Here is a 26,654-nt window from a genome sequence, read left to right as displayed (position 1 = left end):
TGTGGTGTTTGACACAGATCTATACACTGCTCCTTTACTGCACACACCTATATACTTTCGTTTAATAAACCTTAAGTGTCATGGAATAAACTGTCACAAGCTGGAGAAATTGGCTCTTCTAAATCCAGGTACCACCTCAAACTATGAAAACTGTTACAGCCAATGGAGGAGGTTGTGAGAATTTCTTCTATGCCCCAGTGTTGTTCTGCACGTTTACAGACTCACAGGAGAAATGTATTCTAATTTTAAAATTGCTTGGGAACACGAAACTTCTGGTCTCATGGGTAGGCAGTAACTGTGGCCTGATCTGCATTGCCTCCCTGCATTATTTCAGTTAACCAAGGAATGTATGACATGCTTATTTACCAGCTGATTAGGATTTTTGAGCAACTTTTAGGACCACTAGTCACCTTGTAAACAAAGAACACATTGGGTTGTTGTATGTCTTTTGGACTGTGTGGCCATGTTCCAGAAGTATTCTCTCCTGACGTTTCGCCCACATCTATAGCAAGCATCCTCAGAGGTTGTGAGGAATGGATAAACTGGGCAAGGAAGGAAAAAAATATATATCTGTGGAGAGTCCAGGGTGTGACAAGAGTCCTTTGTCAGTTGGAAGCCAGCGTTAATGTTTCAGTTAATCACCCTAATTAGCATTGGAAAGGTTTGTCTCTTGCCTGGGGGGCATCCTTCGTTAAGAGTCATTAGCCGTCCTTGGGGCTCCGCTGCCCTCATGGCCACACAGCCCGAAAGACATACAACAACTCTGTGATCCCGGCCATGAAAGCCTTCGACAACACGAAGAACACATTCTTACTGTATCTTATTTTAATGGGAAATCAGTGCTCACTATGCACTGATGTTCAATCCTATGGCAGCAATAAAGTTATGTTTCTCTTTAAAGCAGTGGTTCTCAACCTGTGGGTCCCCAGATGTTTTGGCCTTCCAACTCCCAGAAATCTTAACAGCTGGTAAACTGGATGGGATTTCTGGGAGTTGTAGGCCAAAACACCTGGGGACCCACAGGTTGAGAACCACAGCTTTAAAGCATAGCAGGAAGAAGACATACCTTGATTAGCATTTTTAGGGGTGCTGATCAACACAAAGACAATTTGCACACACATATCAAATATACTGTGCCTCAAAGGCAAATTGCAACTTTTAGCAGCTTTCATGTCACAATATTTGGGAAGGGCCTTGGTGATTTGCAAAAGCAGGTAGGGAGATGCATGTGGTTCATAGGCTGCGTGTTGTCTGCCCGTGATATACAGTTAGCATATGGATATGTGGAGTAAACTGTGAAGATGTACACTTTTAAAATTTGCAAATACAGACTCAGTTAACTGGAACTCTCAAACAATAGACAAAAATTGAAGAAATAGTATTTTAAGTTTAAAAAATCTGTTTTTATTACAGTAAAATGTATTTGTCTTAATTTTCTTTTAATTACTGTATTCAATATTAATATCAAGTCAATACAGAGCTTATGTTATGGTATAGTATAAGGTAAGTATTAGGTCTATTTTTAATAGTAACTTTCAACCAGAGACTACATTTATCTGGCATCTACCTCAATTAAACTACACTGCAATGTTGCACAGTTACACATTATTCACTCCTAACCTGTGCTTGCTAGAGCTAAGATTTATGTTGAAATGTTACATAATAATTTGTAACTGTACAAGCTAGGTGGTGGGTGTCTGGCCGACATGTGAGAAATGGCTTTTTTATATACCATTATCATTTTTTTTTCGGTGGCCTCTTGCAATATTCAATGAAAAAGAGAACTGCAGGAAAGGAGATTCCACCAAAACATTAGGACATTTTTCAGATGATAAAAAGCTGTTCAGTAGTGGAATACACTGCCTTAGAGGCATGGTTACGTCTACTTCTTTGGAGGTTTTTAATCAGAGGCTTGATGATCATCTGTCAGGAGTGCTTTAACTGTGTATTCGTACATGGCAGAATGTGATTGGATGGGATGGCCCTTGTGGTCTCTTTAATCTCTAATTCTATAGTTTAAAAATATCTCCACAGGGATTCAATATAAGGTTTGTAAATGTTTAGTTCGTTTTCTAGATTTTGGCTCTGCACCTCAAGCCAATGAAATTTTACTTTCACTTGTTTCAGTTGTTCCATCAGGTAATGATCTGATGGACTAACTCATATTCACTGTCCATGGACATTTGTAGTCCCTTCAAGAGTATTAACGGACTACATCATAGGGTTGTGTGTACTGCAATACTCTCAGGAAAAAGAAGCTGCATTGGCACTGTAATAATTAACACAACTAATGCAAGCAACATGTAGCACAATGAGATAAGTAGTTGTGGATTCACTTGTACAATTGATACTTCTGCATGCACCACTGGGTCACCATGGGCAGTTACTATCTCAGCCTCAGAGAAGGGCAAAGTCAAAACCTCTCTGAACAAATCTAGCCAAAAAAAACCGAGCGAGAGGTTCGCCTTAGGGTCGTCTTGATTAAAAAACAACTTGAAGGCACACAACAAAATGACTTGCACGATTGGAGTACAAATAACTCTGATTATGCTGTTTACCTTTTAGTATCCGTTTCACTGTATGTGCCTTAACCAATATTACAGCTTATTTTATTTATCTCATGAAGTAGACTATAATCTAGAATGCTCATGACACAAACACATTAGCTTTTGAAGTATCATAAACCTGTCCTTTTTATCAATTGCCTTTGACATCTTTTCCAGAATTTCCCCTAAATCTCCAGAGAGCCTTTTTTAGGGACACAGTGAGTTGCAAAGAAATGCAGAGAAGAAAAATGGATTACCACTGGAATAAAACCCAAGAGCAGGATTTCATTCATGAAAAATTTGGTTCCAATCAAGGGGCCCAGTCAGGAGAATATAATTGTACAGTAGAGTCTCACTTATCCAACACTCACTTATCCAACGTTCAGGATTATCCAACGCATTTTTGTAGTCAGTGTTTTCAATGCATTGTGATATTTTGGTGTTAAATTCGTAAATACAGTAATTACTAAATAGCATTAATGAGTAATGAACTACTTTTTCTGTCAAATTTGTTGTAAAACATGATGTTTTGGTGCTTAATTTGTAAAATCATAACCTATTTTGATGTTTAATAGGCTTTTTCTTAATCTCTCCTTATTATCCAACATATTCGCTTATCCAACGTTTTGCAGGCCCGTTTATGTTGGATAAGTGAGACTCTACTGTACTTAAATCCATTGAAATTAATGGGATAAATTAGTCACCATTTACTAATAACACAGAGCAGATATATCCATTTCTCTCTGACTCTTACATCTAATAAGCTTAAGGAAGCAAGTGTAGATAGAAATCACAAGAAATCTCTCAACAGAAAATTAAACTTTGGTATAGAACCTAACAGTGATTAGTAGTTGATGTTAATGCATCTGATGCATAATGTATTAAACATTGTTCTGATGCAAAGTTCATTCATTTCAATAGATCTAAAACAATATTTGTGCCATAACACGTTTTGAAAAAGTGAGCACAAGCATTTAGTAATATGGGACAAGTGAGGAGAGCTCTGATATCACACAAGATGCATTTTTAAGAATGTCTGCAGTAACTTCAATGAAGAGCCAGACTGGCACGCACTTCTAGATTTGCTTGGAAGAGTTCCACAGAATTTAACAACGCAGCTTCAACATTCATAGGCACTAAAGAAATCTCAGTACATACCTACCTGGCTTGGATAAGTACCACTTTAGGCAAGGAATACCTCCAAACATGACCACAAGTAGTTGGCATCAGCTTCATTAAAACCAAAATACACTATTATGCTGTTTATAGTGCTTGGTCATATTGCCCCAATATAAATTAAAGTTCTATTAATATAAATACATGTTCTACTAATTCCTATCTAGCATGAGCAATTGAAAACTAAAAAAAGGAATATGCTATAAAATTATTTGGGAGAAATTTGGTTTCATAGATAGCAGCTAAATAACTTGTCTAATGCTTCAAAATTTGGTGGCAGGGGAAAAAGTTAAAAATGCTTACTATTTTTTTTCTTATTATTAAAAAATGCTAATCACCAATCTCCTAGTATGAATGCCTCATTAGGACAGCTCTGAAGTTATCTTTATCTAAGGGTCTAGAATGAATCAAAGCTATGCTTTGTCTATATCAACCTGTTAACTAAGAAGTTTATAAAAATCCAGATTTATACAATATCAATATACATTAAAATTAGATAACATGTCCATCAAAACTCTATATTTTAGACATTTTAACACTTTCTTTATATCACAGACCATAAAAGGAATTTAGGGACACAGTGACTTTATATTTTTATTACAAGTCTTGAAAATATTTAATGTACATATTTTAACTATGAATGGGTACGAGTTTGTGTGCATATGTGTACACATCAATTTTAACTATTTTGTCAAAAAAAATTCTTCATTTTGAAAAGCTTAATTGAACCAAACATGACATCAAGAGTTAATCATTATTCCACGGTTCCATAACCTTATTTAATGTTATGAAGGCCAAAAAAATCTATTATAAAATAATGAGCAAACAGAAGGCTCAAACATCACAGGGATAATTTTTTCTTAATCAAATTCCAAAATGCATCATTAAATGAAGTTAAACTCTTCATTCAGAATTAAGAATACTTCTTCCAGCATAATTTCTAACTTTAAATGACATGCAGGCCATGTCTATGCAGGTTTTACCCAGCGTATCCTACTTGATTGAATACTACTAACTTCTGAGTAAGTGACCACAGGACAGTATCCTTCTCTTCTTTCTGAATGCAAACTCTTGCATCTATTCTTCTTTTGATAAGTATCTGATATATATTTTAGAAGGAACACTTATAAGACTCCAGAATTTCTTTATGTTTTACATGAATAACAATGGTTTCTTCTCAATATGAAAAACACAATGTTTGGGTCAAGACCTTCTAACAGAGTTTGTATGCTCTTTTTAAAGCACAGTTTATGGCAGAACGTTTTGCTTAATGCAGTTGTCTCCTCTGAATATCTTTTTCAGATTCTCAAAGATCACTAAATGTTAGAATGATCTCAAAACAGTCTTCGTCCTCCTTTAAACTTTGCCTAAATAGTTGCGTATGTTGCCATGCAATTTCGCCATCACCTCCACTTAGTTCGGCTTCCAAGATAACATCCGATACATTGGCAATATCAGGGTAAGAGTGAAGACTTTTATCTATAAAAAAGAAAAGAAATAAAAAACAGAAAAGGTCCTATTTAAAATCTATGTATTCCTCAGTAAAGGCAATATAAAATCTTGGGCTACAACCACCATTAAACTATCTAGTGTAAACCCAGTTATGTCAATTTGCAATTCATAAAGCAGATGAGAGAATACTATCTGCTTCAGGAACATTCCTAGACATGCTGAAATCAATTGGGAATACATGAAGCATGTTCTAATGTGCAGCCCGAGTCATCGGCGTCTTGAGTATTTAAACTCATTTAGTCCTTTCCCTTCTCTTGTATTTTCGCTGGGTCACAGACCTGATCTGCATTGCAACATCTGGAAACTGGTGTGTGTGAAGTATTACCCTGCTAAACAGTTCCAGACTGAAGATGGGTTAGATGAGCTGCCACAATCTCCATGACAGAACGTAATATGGAAAATGCAAAACATGCCTATTTAAAAGAAGAGGATCAAGATGCATTGTTGTGCAGTCATGCAAAAGATTTCGGGGGAGAATGGAAATTAGGAAAGCAAACAATGCCAACACATCCTCAGGAATGGGCAAGTTTCTATGCCAGAAAGTACATTGGGGAGTGGATGAGTGAAAAGTGGGTCAAAGAAGGTTCTGGGATGGCGGGGGAAGCAAGCAGGCTGTGTTTTACTTGTAGTGTTCGGTAAAAAAATTGAAAGGCATTTATTAAGTCAGCAGCTGCAGTTCCCTGCTGGATAATTCAGCTTGGATGTGTGGCAAATTATACTGACAGATCCATATTTTCCAATCGGCTACTGTATATATTCAGAGATGCATACAGTTTCCTTTTTTAAATTCACACATATTAAAAGCACAATTGTATGATTACAAAGAAATAAGTCCTACAAGCAAGGAATACAGTCTTGCAATACTGTAGGCACTCACCTAAAAATAAATTCCAATTAACACAGTGGAGTTTAGTTCTGAGCAAGCTTACATAACACTCCAATGTAAGATTGGCATCAACATTGACCACAAACTTATTGTTGCATAAGAAAATATTACTATTCAGCCTCAGTTCTGCAAATCCAAATGAATGTCGCTTCCAGCCATAACAATTGACAGGATGAATGAGAGAATCTTGGATTATTAATATTAATATGAAAAATGGCATCCAGGTGCATCTATTTTTAATTTTAGATGTTCTGCTTTGTTTGCAGGTACACACTCAAAGAAACAGAAATTGCACACTTGCCTCCATAAACATCGACAACAGTGTCTCCAGAACGCAGCGTCCACCTTACTCTTCCACTCTGAAACGTCTGACTGCTTGTTCTGACTGAAATGTTTTCTATTTTTAGATCAACTGAGCCACACTCAAATTTCCAGCTGATGTAACCCGACAAGGTTCCTTCTTTTCGTGCTAAATAAACCTAGGTAGAAATGAAAATGTACAAATGAAGCACTGCACTGAGCTGGGGGTTTTAAAGTTGCAATCTCTTATATTATTGGGTGGCTGATTTAGGAGTAAGCCCATTCAGTTACCACCATGAGACTATCATGAGGCAGTTGATGGAGGTCTTACCTGATGCATACTCTTAAAAGTGCTGTATAAAGTAATGTTTTGAAGAATTTTCACAGGTCATGCTGGTTTTACAATGAAATCATTTGAGGCCCATTTAATATTGCCATTATTGCTCTGCCAGGGATTTTAAATACACACACACACACACACACACACACACACACACACACACACACACATATATATAAAGTCCATCCTTGCAAGAAGGAGTTATCCATGTGCTGCTAAGTACACAAATCCGCCTATCATAACATTGCTGTCAAAGTTAACTGAAGAAGGGATGGATGAAGCAGCAGCACTGGATTCAGTTCCTTGTCCTGCAATAGTTAATGCAATCGGGGCTAGTGAAACACTATCAGGGGCTGCATGCATTGACATTACTTGGCAAGGGGATTTTTGCATATAGTTATCAAACTAGATGCAGTGGCATTCAAAGTGGGGAAGGAAAAGGCCTGATGCTAGGTCCGGCTATCTGTTTGGGTTATTTTTTTTACTGCTTATAAGTGTTGAAAACACTTTCTTCTTCATCTTGCAATTTGTCAATCTTTGCTGAGAGTTGGGGCACATGCTCCAATCATCATTTAATTTATTTGCAAAGGGAAATAGGCTTAAGTTAGACCGTGATTAATGCAAGTCAACTGTCTGTCTTAGGGCTCTTTACCAACGGGGAATAAATATATCAAACAAGGTCACTTTTAATTATTCCTTGTATGTAATGAGAACATAAGGAGTAGTATAAAAACTCTTCTTCACAACTGAAAAATTAATTTTCTGGAAAGATGGCACTTTACAAAATTATAGGCAGGCCCCAAGAAAGCAAAATGTCACACTTTAAAGGTTTGATTTCTTAACTGTAGCCAACTCATCATCCTGTTCTAAAGGCAATTTGCTTTCATTCCTACTTTAGTCAGCATACTAGACATTAATTTTACCAACTCAGAGAAATTACAATCCACATGGAAAACTGAGCCAAAAATAAAACTTTGCAACCTAATAGTTTGCTTACATTTAAAGTGGAACAAATTTCTTTCTAGATAGATATCTCACCATTTTCCAGTCTGATTCAACCTTTCTCGATAGAGAGTCCATTCTCCAAACACCTTTCTCCCAGCCATCAATCTTTTCATTATTATTGGAAATCCGTGTGTAACAATCTTCCACTATATTGTATGTGAGGTGAAGAAGCTTTGAGGTCTTTTCTTGTACAGTTGGAGTAAAAATAACTTCTTGACTCTAAATGACCAACACCAAAATTAGATTTTCATTCAATATTTAATTAGTGCAGCTAATAATTTAGAACATATATCTGCAATACATATATGTGTGTGTGAAATTTTCTACTCATGGTTCTTTCTCTGTCCACAAATGCTAAGCGACATGGTTATGTTGCCCCTTGTATTACCACACATGGCAGACAATGCAGACATGATCCCACATTGAACTTTGGCTTTCTTTCACCTCCAAAATATTGGAAAATTGTCTTACTTCTTCCTCATTCAGTACAACTGATATTTAAAAAAACATCTCATTCATGGTATTATTTGGATTACTTCCACCTCCTTTACTAAGGTTTCCCTTGTCATGGCGATGGCAAATTTCTTAAATTTATCTACAGTAAATTTCCCAACTGATTCTTTTACACCCGTCACTCTACTCCCCCTGCTTTCACCTTGTAATTTAATCCCATTTTACCAAACTTATTATTTAATCAAGATTTACTGTATTTTAATTTATTTTAGTTAACTATTACAGGAGTTTTAGGCTAGTGATTATTGCTATTTGTCTGTATTTTTGTTTTTGTCTTTTATTGTTGATATGGTCCCTACGCCTCCCAGAGATTTTACTCTAAAACCTCTGGGAAACCTTCCCAAGTGCTTTACCAATAAATAAATATGAGACATAAATGATCTGGTCATCCCTTAATTATTGGCAATGATTGCAATACTGCCCGATTCTCAGTTTCTACCTGATACCACTCCCCCTCACTTTTATCTCTACTTTTGTGTTTCCACCACACTTGTTCTGCATAATTACAAGTACTAATGTCCATCGCCATTTTAGTCTTCCTATTCCAACTGTAACATTCTTGAAATCCTGCTTCTTCAGCAGACCCTATCCCACAAGACCAATGATTCAACACATTCTGCATTATGACTTCATTCTTTGCAATGTCTTGTAAGCAGCCCTCTGACCCAATTTGCATATGAATTTATTCAACAAGGGAACTCCAATGGAGTTTTCAAATTGTGTGACGGATGAAGTGAATGTTGGGTTCTGAAAGTGCAGGCGTTTGTATGAGCTGATTTTATCTGAATACCTGTGAAGACTGAGGGTATTCAAGAGTCTGAGCCCGCCCTTTATCTCTCTTATTTTTATTCATGTTCTTTCCCCATGCCATGTCTAGATACTCTAACATGGAAGGCTGAACTTTATTGCCTGTATTTTTTTCTCATTCCTCATCCTGATCCTCCAACAGAGGATCACAATAACACTATGCAACACGATTTATGTTTCTGAGTTACAAATGTCATTTCTTAATTGGTTGTATCATAAAAACACAGAAAAAATATTAAACTGCTAAGACTTTGTTTTTGTGGGACATCCTGCAGCACATTTTGATATAGTTTTTCAATGAATAGATGGAAATTATAGAATGGCATGGAAGAGAATGTTAAAACAAATGAGTAGGTGGAAGAATAAAAATTTGAGACAGATGTCTAGGATAAGGGCATTGAAAATATTGATAATTCCAAAAATGATGTATTTATTTCAGGCTCTCCCAGGAATTCCTCCCATGGCAAAATTAAAGGAATGGGATAGGAAACTAAATTATTGGGTTGAAGGAGGGAAAAGACCAAGAGTAAGGAAAAAATTGATAATTGCAAAAGAAATGAAAGGGGGATGGGGCTGTCCATGCCTAGAGCTATATAGTGATGCCTTCCAAATTGAAAGAGCAATAGAATTACAAGTGACAAATAAAAAATGGGTGAGATTTGAAAAGGAAATGAATGGAGTTAATTGTGAAGAAATAATCTTTAGAAAATGGGATAAGAGAAATATAGATAAATTAATAGGACCAATGAAAGGAACAATGCAAGTGTGGAAGAAATGGCAAGGGAGAATAAGTAGCTTAAAATCTAAAATGTCAACAGTATGGATAATCAATAAGGATAAGGAATCAAATATGAATAGAAATATTCAAACATTGAAGGAAAAAGGAATAGAGAGACTAGAACAACTATATGACAGAGAGGGAACGGTAAGAGAAAATAAAATTAAACAATGGCTTGGAGAAGAAAATTGGTTACAGATAAGAGCAATCTGTGCATATTGCAAAATAAAAGAAAATATTAATATGGTTAAGAGAGAAGATAACGCCTTTGAAAAGATAATAAGAGAAAAGGGGGAAGGAAAGAAGGCACAGGCCAGCAAAATATATACAATGCTCATAGAGGCTGATGGATGTATAATACGGGATCTGAAAAGTATGTGGGAAACGGAGCTGCAAATCACAGAACAAGAGATGAGAAATGTGGTAGAGACAATAGGGATGAAAAGGAATACCAGAGTACGAGAAATGAGGAGGAAAATATTGCACAAATGGTATCGTACACCCTGCCAATTAGCATACTACTATAAAAAGGGGAGTAGTCAGTGCTGGCATGGATGTCATCAGAAAGGGCGGTTTATGCACATGATGTGGGAATGTGAATATGTACAATATTTTTGGCAGACTATACAAAATGAGTCAAATCAAATACTAGGAAATGAGTGGGTCATAACAAAGGAAATAGCGGTATTAGGGAAAAGAGAGGAAATGGGAAATAAAAGGGAAATAAAAGAAGCAATAATTGAATGTGCACAAGCAGTAATAGTATTAGGGTGGAAAGATAAATCAAAATGGACAGTAAATAAATGGTACCAATATATGGTGGAGCAAATGGAATTTGAAATTATGAATGTGAAACTAAATGTTGTAAAAACTAATGAAAATAGAACAAGAGAAATGGAAGAAAGATGGACAATGGTAAAGAACTATATCATGAATCAATCTGGAGATCAAGCCATAAGAAATAAGATACAAATGTTATATAGTATATAGGTTGGAAATGGATTAAGATAAAGATATAAAAATTGTCTCATAAAGAAACGAATATGTAAAAAGAAAACAATCCTCGTGTTGGTGGTGGGAATTGTAAATGTTTTGTATGTCTACGGTATGTATTTTTTGTGTTTTAAAAAATAAAAATTTATTAAAAAAAAAAAATGAATATCTCATAGAGCCTCAACCAATTCAGCACAGATTGTGGCAGCCACAAAAAGGAAGTTTCTAGAATATAACAACAACTTTCAAAACAAGTACACAATTAAAAAGGAAATAACACTTTCAAAAGAGGAACAGATTTTTTTTTCAAATTTTGTTACATAATATAATCAGCACAATGATGTCAAGGAAAGATATTAGAATAGGAAGTAACTTCTATAGCCAGACTGGCTCTTTACACAATCTGAATGTGCAAGGGATGATCCCATGAAATCATTATGAAATTTTAAAAAGGCATCTAATTCTGCTACATCATTTTGGGCTTAGTTGTTCCTTTCTTCTTTCACATTATTTGACTTCTAAGCCACTAACAATAAATTGTAAGCCATGCTTAGTGCATTGATAGAAAGGCTTAAATCATATCATCAGCTATGTTTTTGATTGTTTGGATCTAATACTATTATTATTCTTGATTCGGAATAATGGTCCGTTTTTATAAAGCACTTTTTACTGCTACAAGTATACTGAAAATAAGGGGGATGCCAGTTGAAACTGATGTCAATGAAGTTTAAGCATACTTGAAGAGAACAGAAAACAACAGAAACAGACTATGGATTTTATGAGCAGCTCTTGTGACTAATTACATTATCTTGCAAAAGTGGAAATCCACAAACACATTACAAATCGAGTGCTTTTTTGAGAAAGCTTTCCCCCTCCCTCTTGTTACACAGAAAAATGTTTCATGAGAAGAGGGCAGTAAAAAAAAACCCTTAAACATATGGCCTGCCTTTTTAGAATAATATGAGGATTAACCTAACACAGTTGAGCACTCCAAATGATTTTCACTTATTAACACGTTCACTCTCTTATACCCTTTTACTGTGTGGTTTTATAGCTTCTTCTTGTGTAGCTGGGATAATTCCATGAATGTCCTTGTTTGCATGTAATACATGCAAACAAGTCTGGAAAAATAGGCGTTATATTTGGTATTGACAAGAGTGATGGGTGAGCTAAAGATGACAAGCCCTAAAACAATCAAGTTAAAATTAGACCATGAACTAAGTATTTTGAAACAGTCACTAATATATGCATCAAATACCTCTGAAGCAATTTCCCCCCTGGCGATTCTCCAAGCTGTTGATCCAGAAATCCTTCCTCCAAGTTCTCCTGGCTTAGGAGTTTTAGGAGAAATAAACTCAACAAGCTCCACAATGATTCTCTCTAACAGCTCTCTTCGTCTTCCATCGCTCAAAGATTGGTGCCTCTGTGATAAGAGAAAGCGGTGATTAACAAATAAGATTACATTCCAATGTATGTTTACTAAAAAGAAAAGTTCCATAGAGAGAGAAGCATCTTACCTTCAAGAAACTGTATACAATACTGCAACTTTATTTTGAGATATATTTGTATTCTCCAGAGTAAAAACCATAAATCAACAAACACTCATTAAGACTCTAGCCTGTTTTAATCATGTTACGCTCACAAGTCTATGAAAATGAATTCATAGCTGAATATAAAGGTTGAAGTAAAACATTCAGTTGGATCTAGGCTTACTTATGTTTTGAGCAGACCCAATGAAATCAATGTGACAAATCATAGCCAATATGAAGAGCATTAATTTCTATGTCAATCATGACTAATATTCCAATTCTTTGCACTTATTCAGAAGGTTTACTCCATATTGAATTAAATGGGATTCTCTTCTAGGCAAGCATGTATAGGACTGCAGTCTAAGTCCAAACTTAATCCACTATTTTTTCCTTATTTATTGAAGGTTTATAATTCTCTAGATTTTTTTAAAGATCTATGCTGTTAGTACATTTTACAGATATACTTCAGTTAACAAAGTAGATGTTCCTAGGGGTTACTTCTTTATCCTGCCTTGCTCCATATATAGAGACTCTACAGCAGACACTGTAACAGCAGACAGCAACAAATGGCTGATTCCACAGCCCGTCTTAACCATCCTACCAATGCCACTGCTGCTTTAAAAAGTCCATCTAGACAGAAGACAAGGAGAAAAAGTGGAGCCTGGGTTTTACTTTGGAAAAAAAGGTAGCTTCTTTGTTAGAAATTTCATTTACTGAAATATGCCTGTAGTCCAACTCTGATTTTTTTGTTTGTTCAAACCTACTTTCTCTGCCCTCAAAGATGATGAAAAATAAAAATAAAAAAACCCAAGAATCGGGTTAATTATTTTGTTACTCATGATTGATTGTTCTGCTAGCATTGGACTTGATACTGTGATTAATGCAATGCATAATAATCTAGTGCATGAAAAGATTAGATACCAGGGATAGCATTACACAGCATCAATTTTGTAATTCAAAGAACTTACTAAAACTAGACCAGTGACAATTCAGTTCAAATCATGAAAGATTTCAACAAATCAATCCATATACAGAACATACAATCTCTTTGTTGTATATTTGTAGTTCAGTAATTCAGAAAAAATTAATGATTTTTCACAGAATTTACACATATATGTATTTTGTTAATTACTCTACAATAAAAGGTAAAGGTTTTCCTCTGACATTACGTCTAGTCGTGTCCGACCCTGGGGGTTAGTGTTCATCTCCATTTTTAAGCCGAAGAACTGGCATTATCCATAGACATCTCCAAGGTCATATGATGGTTTTGTAATTTACACACAAGTAATGAAAAATTAATATAACAGTATACTGTACATATTTTTAGTGACACTCCTCTTCCTGTAAACTTATGACATTATCCTTGCAGTCAATTCAGGTACATTTTGGTTTCAATAATTGTAAGCAATCAACCATGATAGAAATACATACCACTTTGTTGAGATTATTAATAGTTTCTCGCAGCACTGCTTCACTGACTTGTGTCCTTCTTGAGAGTAGTTCTTCATGTTTACAAGAGTAACGCCAGCTGACATCAACAACCTGAAAAGTATGCAATGCTGAAGATTTAAAGCAAACATGAAGCTTCAAGTGAGGTAGCTTTAGATTTCCAGCATTGTTAAAATTGGAACTACAGGTAGTCCCCAGGATGCGAACAAGATAGGTTCTGTAGGTATGTTCTTAAGTTGAATTTGTATGTAAGTTTGAACAGGTACATTTTGAAAGTGTAACTCCAGCCATTCTTTGTTTTTGTTTTGGATAGTATAAGGAAGGGTTGGACATCACTTTGTCCCTGTGACAATCAGATTTTGAAAATTTGGGGTTGTTGTGGAAACAATGATTGGTGATAAAGCTTTAGCTGACACACCCTTTGCCCATGATAACTATCACAGGAGTGAAATTCTTTTCCTAAGGGTAGATTTCCTCTCACGTCTCAACCCCATTCTTAATTATGAGTCAGATGTCTGTAACTCTGGACTGCCTGTATTCTAGTTCAAAGATTGATTTCTTCTTGCAATGTATCTATCAAACTGCTTTAAAATAATAATAATAATAATAATAATAATAATAATAATAATAATAATAATAATAAAACTTTATTTATACCCCGCCACCATCTCCCCAACGGGGACTCGGGGCGGCTTACATGGGGCCATGCCCAAAACAATACAATGTAAACAACATATAAAAGAACAGCACAACACAATACAATAAGCAACACAATACAAATGGCAAGCAGTTACTATTTGAAAGTAAAAGCCAGAAGTGTCAAACTCATTTTTATCAAGGACCACATCAGCTTTATAGCTGCCTTCAAAGGGTAATTGAATTTATGGATAGAGAATCCATGGAGATAAGAGAACCAACAATAATTTTAAAAATAGTGGTTGGTGTTCTTTAATTTGTACCCAACTCCCATCACTTTTGATTATCTACCACGTGGACTGGGGATAATGGGAATTGCAACCAAAAGCATTTGTGGCTCTGTGTTTGGGGAAAGGTTAAAGGACATTTTAAAGTCAGACATCATATCCACAAGCCTTGTATCTAAATCCAAACCCCACCTTCCTGACTAAACTGAACAAATGGCAGTCTTTCAGATATAACTGTATGAGGAATACAGGAGTTGTCGTTCATCATCTGGAGGGCCACATAAAATGACATGGACATTAACGAAAGTAAAGACTTTCTTTATATATTTCAGATTTCAATATTAATGTCAAAAATATGCAGTAAGATTTTACATAGGATTTGTGCTACATTAGAAGAGTAAAGTCAAATATCACTTAAGTAAATTAAACATTAAATATTAAATAACCAAAAAAACCCAAAATAAGGTGTAAACACTAAGCTAATCTAGGAATCTGCTATTGCAACACATCCAGTGATGTGGTTTAAAACCAGTATAAAAAAGATTAGGACTAAGTACATTCCAGTCTACTTGGAATACACAAAGCTCATTCCAGATTTGGCCCGTGGGGCTTGAGTCTGACACATGTACAATAAGTGTTGCTTCTCTTACCTCATCTTTAGAAAATGCAATAATGTACGAAAGTTTTTTGCTCCATCCAATTTCATAGAGGAGAGGTTTATCACAGACATTTTCACAAGGGTCACAGTGAAGCCATCTTTGTTGGGATGGTGAATAAACTTCAGTCCAGACGTGATCTATGGGAGATTAAAGTCAAAGGAAAGCAACCAACGTAGAAAGGAAATTCCCTCTACGTTAGGAAGCTGAAATTAAATCACCCCACTTTAATTATATTTGTTTATTTACTTAAATGTGTACCCATTCCTATTTGACATCATCAAGGTGACTTACATGTTAGAGTACATTCTTGTTGCATGCAGACTTCCCACATACGCATCTGTCTGTTATCCCAACTCTGCTTACCCTTTTAAAGAGCAAGGATATAAGGGTTTAGACTACAAGTACATTTTTGAAGATTGATTTTTAAAGCCCCAAAATATCAACGGGTATTTCTCCACATATCCATCTTTCACTTCTGTCCTTACAGGAGATGTACAAGACATACCTGCAATTCCCAAAATTATAAGTTCTTCAACAGTGCTGAGGATGCGTACTGTCCCAGTTTTGCAAAAAAACAGTCTGCATTTCTCAAAATAGCACAAAGAAGCTGGCACAGTCTGCATGTCAAAACATCTTCTGTCTCTGATTAGCTCTCTTATCACTGAGAGAGCTTGTGTGAAAACTACTGTTTCAGACCTGCGCAATTAATCTGAATAACATTCCCAATCTCAGCCATAGTGGCAACTATTCTTCCTAAGAAAAAGCCTCTTTCCAGCAAATCTGCTCCTGCAGAATACAGATCTGGCCATGGTGATGCATACTCTCAGTGTATGCTGATTTAAGTTCTGTTTAGATTCTGATTGTTTTAGATTATTAATTTTTAAAAATATTTTATTGTCTACACACTACCCTGAGAACTGCAGATGTAATGTGGGATATAAAAATTAAATCTAGGATTACTGCAATGCCTTCTGCATGGGTCTGCCTTTGAAGACTGCTCAGAAGCTCAACTGGAGCAAGCACAAAGCCATAAAAAAACCTCTGCCTCTTGACTGTAGCTCTAAGCTGGAGGGCAAAGACACGGGTGCACAAGTTGTGTCTCCACTTAATGGGTGCTTTCAGCCAGTCAAATGAAAAGATAAGCAGTATCTACTCATTCCCTTTTGGCACGGAACCACTGGGATACAGGGTTCTGTTTACTTTCTCGTTCCCAGCTCCTTATGTAAAGCTTGGTATGCTGTGAGATGAAGATGAAGATATTTCCTGTGAAATTCTGTTACATTCCAGAGACAGCACCATGAGCTTTGTGTCCAGGTATTTGTTGGGCCAGGTCCCCAATACTGAAATAGTCCCATAGCATCTTCGAAAGGGATATAAGTCTGGTGCAACCTATTTTTTTAGTTGGGACATACTTAGGCACTGTATTTTCTAGTACAGCCTAAAAGTATTTGTATCAAAACTTGAAATAAATATTTCTATTTCTGTGTAGTATGCTAATGATTGCAGATAAGACATATCCCTCCAAAGGAGTGTCTTAATGGATGTCACAGTCTCTGGTGCTGATCAAAACAAAGAAAATTGTGACATAGAGTTAAAAAAAAAACTTTGCTGAGTAGGTATTTCCAAAAGTTCTCACATCTACATAAAATAAAACCTAATTTTTTAAAATTCTATTATAAATTTAAATTGCAGGGGTCACGTGAGTATTTCCTAATGTAATCTGCAATCTAAATGGCATATTTTTCTTAACAGACAGACATAAGATTGCATTGTTGGTCTGATCTTATCTAAATGACGAGCCCAAAGTGCAGTCTTGGAATAGTTCTACCAATATAAAATGGTGCTGTTCCATAGCTTATAAGACAAAAGTTGCAGCATTAGCATTAATAAAAGTGGTACTAAAACAATTATACCTGTTGCATCCCAAACATATCTTGCTTCAAATCCTACAGCTCTACAGCAGAGGGTAAAGCAGTTGGCCCATTCTCCACAGCGCCCACGTCTAGTTTCCAGGAGTTTCTCAGGATTGTTGTACCTGCGCAAATAATGTTTTAGAAAATGTGCTTGCAGTCAGTACTATCCCTCCAACCTCCTCCCCATGATTTTAACAGTTATTCTATAGTTGCTAGTTTTAGGAAAGTTATATAAGGAAAGTTATTAAAGTTATTACAGTAAATTATTAAAATAAGCTATGTAGAGTATTTTATTTGAAAAATTCCCCATGCAGTGGTCATATTTCTTAAATCAATCTACAGTACTTGTTTCTTTCCTGGGATCTAATGAACTGCATAGAAGCATCAAATTGTAAACCATGATCTTAAACTGCTACATACTGATAGAAAGGTGACACATTAAATACTTGAATTTACTCAAGTGTAATGTTCCATTAAATCTAATACACATCTCAATTTTCAAAACCCTGAAACTTAAAAAAGTATTGACCATATTACGCAAATCTAATGTGCACCCTAATTTTGGGAAGGTAATTTAGTCAAAAAAGGTATTAGAATTGTGTAAATAAGGCAAATAAGAGGTAGATCCAGGCTTCTTTCATGATCTCTCATGCAGTTTAAACCCTAAAGTCTCTACTTCTTGTTAAATACATGGGCTTCAAACTTATTAGACTCTTTGCTTTGATTCCTTCTGAAAGTACAGCCAACGCAAAATACACCCAACATTGGTATTTTAATATTTCACATTTATTCATACTACCAGGGCTCAGATTGTGTGCATTAATGGCTTTTTTTGATGAGGGCAGTGGTTCTAACATAAACATAAGGCGGGTCTAGCTGAATCTTTTTCATAGTGTTTACAAGGAAATTATCAACCTCACATTTTACATTGTGATTCAATTCATTTCAGTTGAGGTAAACATGAATAAATTAACTTTCTAAAAATGTGGAAAACACTAAAGGCTGTGTTCAGATTTATGAAATAAATGCAACTTATTAAACATGACTAACTTAAATCCTATTCAGCTCAGTTAGACTATGACTGAATCCATATCCAACCATTGTTTTAAATGCAAGCCGAACTAGTAAAGTGCCAATACAGTATACTCACCTTGGAAATCTATTGCTAAACTGACATTGGCTACAGAAGTGATTTTCCACCCTACTTGCATCCCATCTCAGATCATCTTCATTAGGTGTTAAATTATCTTTTGATTCTGTTGGGCCTCCACACTTGCTACACGGGAGGTTATTTACCCATTCAAAAAAATCACATTTAAACCAGTTCAGGAGTTCTAGCAGCAGAAAATCATTTTCATTTACAACGGTAACTGAAAAAGTTAGAAGACAACAGTTGAAACAGAACCTCCAAAATCACATTAAAATGTATTTTACGTACACAATCCACACACAACTGAAACAGAAGTGCTTTCTGCTCAATTGGTGAAGTTACGATTGCAGTATAATCAAAATGAACATACCCTACTACATTTAACACCATGCTACCCTGAAACAATGTATTACAATGGACTCTTGGTATCTGTGGATGTCTGGCTCCAAGATCTGCCTCTAGATATCAAAATCTGCAGATGCTCAAGACCCATTATATAAAATGGCACCCCTTAAATAAAATTGCAAACAAGTGCCCATGAGAGTGTGGGGATTTGTGAAATGGCAGGAGGCTACACCAGGGTATGGTGGTATATAAATCCATAATAATAACAGTCTCTTCCAGTTATAATGGGTTATTTGTAACACAGATCCTATGTACGTAGTAAAGAAGCATATTTATCCATAAGATCAATCACTGCATCAGTGATAAGAACTACCATACTAATTGGAATCATGCCAGACATATCTATAATCAAAATCATGATGATTAAGACCTGGTTTGAAAGAACACTGATGTCAAATGCAGTAGATTCTCAGTTAACCAGAACTCAAGAAACCAAAACTCTCAAGCAACTGGTAAAAATCCAAAGAAATAATACTGCTTTTGCAAAGGTATTTTCATAATACAGTGAAACTGTGTTACATTAAGTTTGTTTGTTTTTAATTATTGTATTTGAATATTAATATCAAGTCAACATAAAAAGTCAGTTCTTTAAAAACTGTACGATTTAATATACATCCACACTTTGCAACTTTCAAATCAATTTTGAAATATTTCATATGTCTGATTTGCATGGCAAAACAAACATTTATTCACAAGGTCTGCCTAAAATCACTAAATTTCCAAACGGCCTTAAAATATTACCTCTATCTACTTGCTTTGCTTGTATTAGTTTTTCTTGAGCTTTCTTTTTCAGTTCTTGGAGTGGTATACAGGCCAGCGCCTTCTTTTGCAAAGCAGGCATCTCATATTTCATTACATGCATAAAATTTGATTGAAGCGTCTTCAAGAAAAGTGATTCCATTGTCTAAAATGAGGAGAAAGACTCTCATTTCACAAGAAGATTTTCTAGCATCCTCCAAACCTTTCTTCTTCCAAATCAGCCTTCTGCCAATGGTCACTGTCCAGATATGTTTAACTAATACCCCCAAATCCCCATTCAGCATGCTAATGCTGGCCTGGTAATGGGACTAGTAGTCCAATGCATCCAAAGAGTGACATGTGAAGCCATTTTAAATGCTCTAAACAGGTATATTCACATGGACATAATGGGTACAAACTACTAAGAATGTCTTCTTCACAAGCTTGAATAAAAGAAATAAAAAGCTACACAAACACAAACTTCCCTGTTCTTCAAAATCAGCGCATTGTTTCTAAAGAAGGGAGAACTCATTTTGAGAAATGTTGAGATATTCTACTAAGTTAATATTAAGATACAGCACTGGCACTTCATTTTCATTTATTTCAAGAATCTATAAACTGAACCTTCAACTGAAAACATTGGTTTTCATCTGGCATGAGTCATAAGAGTTTACAGCTATGAGTTCACCAATATTGGCTTCCACAGAGATGACGTCTGCTCTTTAATGAGTTGTACCTTGACAAATTCAAAATCGCACAGTTAGATCCGCATCAAGTGAAACACAAGTGCGTTTCTTGGGTTGCTGATATGGACAATCATTGTTAAACACCCAAGCGATCAACATACCATCATAAATGAAACACTAAAAGGCACTTCCATACAATTAAAGGGATGATTTTTCACTTTGGGAATCACAACTGTTACATCCAAGCCAGGGATGGGAACTATGTGGTCCTAATGTGTTGGGACTATGTGTTGACTAATAACTCTCAAAATTTCACACCATTCACTTATGCTTACTGGGACTAATAGGAACAATAGCACAATCCTGACCTCTGTGTTTGGGTCTCTAGTCAAGAGAATCTTGGAGAACTTAGTGATGTTCTTAAAAATAAGGAATAACTGGGAAGCAGGTTCTTCCCGTCTCTATGCTTATTGGAAATTGTGAAATGCTACTAGCCTTAATGTCTGGAACTGAGCCAGACAGTCAGGACCTATTTTTGTTGGAAGAGGAAATAAAAAAGTGTCACTCCATTTTATAGGTTCAGACTAAACAGAGTGACAAACTGTCTGAATCTGGACTTCACAGCATTTTTAAGGGGGGAAAATAATTAAGTGCCTCATTACCCCTTTTCCTTTCATTGCTTCACTAAGCTCTCTTAAGGCATGTGACTTAACTTTGTTGTTGTACTTCAAACTTGTGGAACTGCACTTACTCCCCTCCTGCTTTTCAAATAAATCTATGAGTATTTCTCCTTCGAGGGCTGCCCAAGAAAGCAATTTTTGAGGAAATAGTCTTAGGATTCTGACTGCAGTTTACCTGAACATTTTGTAAAGGATGGCTAATGACTTTGAACAAAGGATGCCCCCCAGGCAAGAGACAAACCTTCCCAATGCTAATTAGGGTGAATAATTGCAACATTAACACTGGCTTCCAACTGACAAAGGACTCCCTTTGACACCCTGGACTCTCCACAGATATATATTTACTTTCCTTGCCTAGTTTATCCATGCCTCACAACTTCTGAGGATGCCTGCCATAGATGTTTGTTCATGTCTGATATATGTACATTATATATAATATATAAACATGTTTTGGGGCTCCACAAGAAACGTTTGCTTCAAAAAGGGCTCCACGGCAGAAAACCCCTGCTTTACAGTATAGATGCGCCATTGGTTTATTTTCCTATGAGAAGGAAAAACTAGAAATTCCTCACTGAAGGACATAAATAAGACAAACATAAGAAAACTCTTGTCTAATTTCAGAATTGCTGCACATAACAATCTATGCAGGGGAACATGTTTTCTCCTTCATCAAATTTATTCCTGTATATGTGAATTTAAAGCATATCATGTTATAGAGCTGGAAAATCACTACAATTGCACGTCTGAATATATGAAATGGAAATTAGTTGATTCCTTTTAAGGACTGGATCCTAGCACAGTATTAACTTTCTACATTTTGCATAACATTTAGTAAGCAAATTAAAATTACACGTTCACCCTGCACTTAGTTCTTTAATTTCCACTCTCACTTTCAAATACTATTCCTGGTAAGATGTTCTGAAGTGGTTACCATGACAGCAGACTGATCCACTGGGTTTAAATTGGGGTCCACGGTTCTTGGTGGTTGAGGTGCCACGGGAGGCGCGTTTGCTACCCGTTGAGAGGTTTCAGACTTTTCAGTTTGATTTGATCCATGCAATCGGCTATTTCTTTCCCCAGCAATTAGGTCTCGGATTTTGCGCAACTGTTCAATGGAGGCTTCCTTAGGAAAAACAAGATGTGTTTCCCCCTGAAATTACAGTTACAAAAGTAAGATCTCCTGTATTACGATATAACAATTCATCCTCTGTTACAGTTGACTCCACTGGCTTTATAAGAAAATTAACTTATTCAGTAGCCTTATCATTCCTTAAGAAAAACAACAATGCTTCAGGAATTATTGAGATCTTTCTTTGAAAAGATCAGGACAACGTAAATAAGGCTAGTCAACAGTATCCTCATAAAACCTCTGTGAAGTACATCTTTCCAAAAGATGGACCTAATTTGAAACTGCCCATGAAAGAAACTTGAAAAGTAAGTTCCAAATGATTACTGTGAGATGACTCTCCCAGCACATAAACAGCCCCTAACTTCAGTCATTCACAAGATGGAGATCCCGCAACATAAGGCCTAATAAGATATTCATGCATTTTGTTTCTGCTTCAAAATAGTCAGTAAAACTTGATAACCCATTAAACTGTTTGTACGTTTTGTGCAATTGTAACCACAATGAAATATACTGCTTTGAAATTGGGTCCATCATTCTGAAACACCCTATAGATTTGGTAAGGAGACTGCTCACCCGTGGTAATCCCATGAGGTCTCTAGGTGACAGTACAATGTTTTAAACATCTACAATATGACCCCCTATATCAGTGGTTCTCAACCTGGGGTCCCCAGATGTTTTTGGCCTTCAACTCACAGAAATCCCAACAGCTGGTAAACTGGCTGGGGTTGTAGGCCAAAAACATCTGGGGACCCCAGGTTGAGAACCGCTGTCCTATAACTGTGTGACTGGTATCTGTGGTTTCACTTATCCATAGCCAACAAATTATGTCCTCTCAATGCATTTTCTAGGTTCTCCAGTTCAATCCTATGATATTCCTGGGCTTCATTTCAATAGGGTTTGCTATAACCCACATTTTTGCATATTAATGCAAAGTCCGGGAAGGTATTTCCCATTAGTGTTGTGCTCGGTATTTGTCCCATTTGTTTGTATTTCTGTTTCGTATCATCCATTCAGATGGCACAAAACACAAAGCCCTCTCCCCTCCGAAACAAAAATCAATTTGATACAAAAAGCAGGTGGGAGCCGATATGGGCTCCAAGCCTACTTTTCGGATCAATGTAGGTCCAAAGCGCCAGGCTTCAGGCAACCTACTTGCCCAGGTCTCGCAGGGTCTGCTGCTGACTCTGAAGCCGAGCACTGAGTAAGGAGCACTCCTTACTCGGTGCTCGGCTGTAGAGTCTTCAGCAGACCATGTGAGGCCCAGGCGCATAGACCTAAAGTCTCCACTTATACGCCTCGCAGGATCTGCTGAAGACTCTGCAGCCGTGCGCCAAGTAAGGAGCACTTCTTCCCTATTTAGGGAGGCTCAGACGGAAACGGATCAGGGCCATGACGAAAGCTGGGACATGAAACGGAACAAGGTAAGTCCCGAATGCACACCATTCTTCCCTGTAGATACAGGGACTGTACTGTACTCAGAAGTAAAACGTTATTAGTGAAATTTAATATCTATGCAGAGACATCACATCATCTAAGATATCTTTTTTCTTGTAAATACCAATGGGTCTTATTCATACAACTGGGAACACATCCACTGAATCAAATTAACACTTCCTGAGAATATAGTTTGGAAGCTTTATTGACACACACAATAACACAAAGCACACTCAACTAATACAATAATTTCCCTTTTCTAAATAATATATCTATCTAACACAGGACTAGATGTAAAATTTCCATAAGAGTTGAAGTAATGGGAGAGAGGAACATTCTAATATGTGTAATATTTACTCTCTTATCAAACCCAAACTTCATTTTATTGCTTTAACAATTTCAAATGCAGCATTTATAGCCTGCTATATAAAATTGTTCCCCTTTGCATATTTATGAAGTCTACAGAATGATCTTGTGCATATTTATTTAGAAAACCCATGCTGACTAATCAATCTTGCACTCAGGTTAGGTGAATACAAGGCTAGCGTCTCAGCTGGATATATGCATTCTACAAGCAACAGATCTGTGCAAACAAAATTGTCAATAAATTCAACATGAAAAAAAGAAAATGAGAATGAGAATGAGAAACAAACATGCAAACCATTGGACCATATACTACTAAGCACATGTGCCTTGGGATTTGCTTTCTATTGTTAGACATAATAAATATTGAAAATACAAGCCACAAATTTTGTAGTTAGCAAAAGAACTGAAGTATTTGGACAAAGACGAACCAATGGGAAAACAGAAAAATAGGTGAGCAAGGATAACTATAATTCAAAAAAGCTCAAGAAGACTGATGGGACAGCATTTTATGGGAGACGTCTCATTCCAATGTACTCACCTCTTCAAAACCCATTTCAAATAGACATTCAACAGCCCCTCTGACAGGCAGCAATCTGGTAGAAAATGCTTGATTTGCAATCCTAATAGACCTGTATTTTTCTTCATTTGGGTGTCTTGATTGATTTAAAAGAAAAATAGGACATTGTTTAAAGATATTACTTGCATAATAGAATTGCATCAATTTAGAAACCAGGGACATTACTTTCATGCCTCAATAACATAACTGGCTATGGCGTTCTGCTTATCCCAGAATGACATTTTGATGCCCAGAACGAGACTAAAGTAGATATACAATTCTCAGATCCTATTTATTATTTTAGTAAGTTAATAAAGAACCATTGAAGTCTTTTATTGTTTATGCTCATTGGAAACCAGAGTAGGAAACCTCTTCAGAGCTTTGAAAGTTACTTTTGAGAAAAACAAACACAATGACTGAGCAACATTAGGATAATGTTTAGGGAGTCATCCATGCAGCTGCTTTTGAGGTTCAGGATACAGGCAATCCCCAAGGTATGAACAAGATAGGTTCTGCAGGTTTGTTGTTAAGTTGAATTTGCATGTATGTTGGAACAGGTTAAAGTGTAACTCCACACAAATACACACACACAGAGACACACATGCTTTTGGTAGCGTATGGAAGGGTTAACACCCCTGTGGTATTTGTTTTGCTCTCTGTGCCTCTGTTCAGATGATTTCACCTCACTTTAAAATGTGGCTTGTTGTGGAAACAAGGATTGGTAAGAAAGCTTCATTGGAGACACCTTTTCCCTATGATAACTCTTCCAGGAGTGAATTTCCCTTCCAAGGGGTAGATACCTCTCACTTCCTGATGTCTCACCCCTGTTCCTGGGGTGAGACATCACCCCAGGAACCCTAGGATGTCTGAGGAAACACGTAAAATCTAGGGTGTGTGCTGGAAAGGCTGTATCGGAAGCTCCAACTTTATTTTCTTTCTGCTAATGTTTGCAGTCATAGGGCAGGCTGCCTGTCCATCATCATTAAGTTTGGTTCCGCCCCTTGTTCAGGGCTCTGGGAGGGAAGGAGCCATTTTTAAGTCAGTCTCACTTAAGGAAGCTAAGCTATAGGACATAGACCAGCTCGTCCCGTAGAAAAGCTTCATATCTCAAGAACATCCGTGGATATAGAACATCAGGGGATATAGAACATCCGAGGAATCAGAAACAGAAATTCCAGGGGAAAGGTCCCAAAGGTTCTGGCTAAGAGCTCACAGCCCCTCAGCCTCACAGCTCCTGAGGGAAACAGCCCTAAAATTTCCAAAGAAACCTCAGAGAGGGAACAGCACCACAGATCCATGGAACCCCAGCTGAAACATCTGCAAGCCTTGGTTGGTAGGTCCACTCGATACCCAGACACATTTGGAATCGGTAGTGGGTCCCACATCAGCTAGGCCCATATAATAGACAGCCTGGGAGAGGTTATAAGGGGTTTTTCTTCTTATAGAGAAAGCACAGTTATCCAAAGCCAATTGTCTGTACCCTGGGGACAAGACTGAAAAGGCCAACAGTTTATTAAGGAAACCTTGAAGTGTTATTTGACTCCTTGAAGATTTATTATTTGTTCAATAAAAAATACATTGTTATCTCATTAAAGACTCAAAGGACTATGCTTTTCAGGAAAATCCTCAAGAACCTCTCTTTGAGGTGCCCTGGCTTCCCGTTGGGCATAAAGTATTCGTCCTATACAAAGACAATAGCTACAGGCCCAGCACGTGACAGAACAGGGTGAAATGGTCCCTGAATGAAAGCATTCCTTGGGTGGTGGGCTGTAGTGTTTAGGGAAAACATTGGCAGGGTTTGGGCTACATGTTCATGGCGGTCAATATAACCTGCAGTGTAAGTGGAAAGAATGTCTTTGGAGGATTTTCAACACTTGGAACAATAGCTGTTTGTAGAGGCGGGAGACTGTCTGTGTAAGTAGACACCTCTGCCACATACATAAATAGAGGTTTTCACTTTAATTATGTGTATAGAAGATAGATTTTATATCCTGCTTTATTCTAAGTTGGAAGCCAATACAGTTTATAGCATACATTTAAAAATACCCTAAAATATATAATACAAAAGTCTTTAAAAAAATTAAAAATACAAAACTAATTAATTTAATTTAAAAATGAAAAAAAGCAGCACAGGACCACATAGTTTGAGTGTTGCACTATGACTAGGGCCCCAACTACACT

At 36.6% G+C, this 26,654-nt stretch overlaps 1 protein-coding gene across 1 annotated transcript in view; it reads right to left on the bottom strand.

The window, feature by feature from the left end:
- Window positions 1–4,302: 4,302 nt before the first annotated feature.
- The window catches only part of ngly1 (N-glycanase 1), a 27,806-nt gene continuing 5,454 nt past the window's right edge, over window positions 4,303–26,654 (bottom strand). Inside the window, exons 2-12 of the mRNA XM_008119260.3 lie at window positions 24,456–24,570; window positions 21,920–22,138; window positions 19,626–19,788; window positions 18,480–18,699; window positions 17,330–17,451; window positions 15,408–15,553; window positions 13,817–13,927; window positions 12,115–12,279; window positions 7,799–7,984; window positions 6,422–6,599; window positions 4,303–5,201 (exon numbers count right to left, since the gene is read on the bottom strand). Of these exons, the coding sequence (XP_008117467.1) occupies window positions 5,029–5,201; window positions 6,422–6,599; window positions 7,799–7,984; window positions 12,115–12,279; window positions 13,817–13,927; window positions 15,408–15,553; window positions 17,330–17,451; window positions 18,480–18,699; window positions 19,626–19,788; window positions 21,920–22,138; window positions 24,456–24,570 (1,798 nt within the window). The 3' untranslated portion in view covers window positions 4,303–5,028. The remainder of the gene's footprint in view (window positions 5,202–6,421; window positions 6,600–7,798; window positions 7,985–12,114; window positions 12,280–13,816; window positions 13,928–15,407; window positions 15,554–17,329; window positions 17,452–18,479; window positions 18,700–19,625; window positions 19,789–21,919; window positions 22,139–24,455; window positions 24,571–26,654) is intronic.

The sequence above is a fragment of the Anolis carolinensis genome, chromosome 6 (genome assembly GCF_035594765.1).
Source record: "Anolis carolinensis isolate JA03-04 chromosome 6, rAnoCar3.1.pri, whole genome shotgun sequence".
NCBI lineage: Eukaryota > Metazoa > Chordata > Lepidosauria > Squamata > Dactyloidae > Anolis > Anolis carolinensis.
This window is presented reverse-complemented; position numbering and strand designations above follow the sequence as displayed.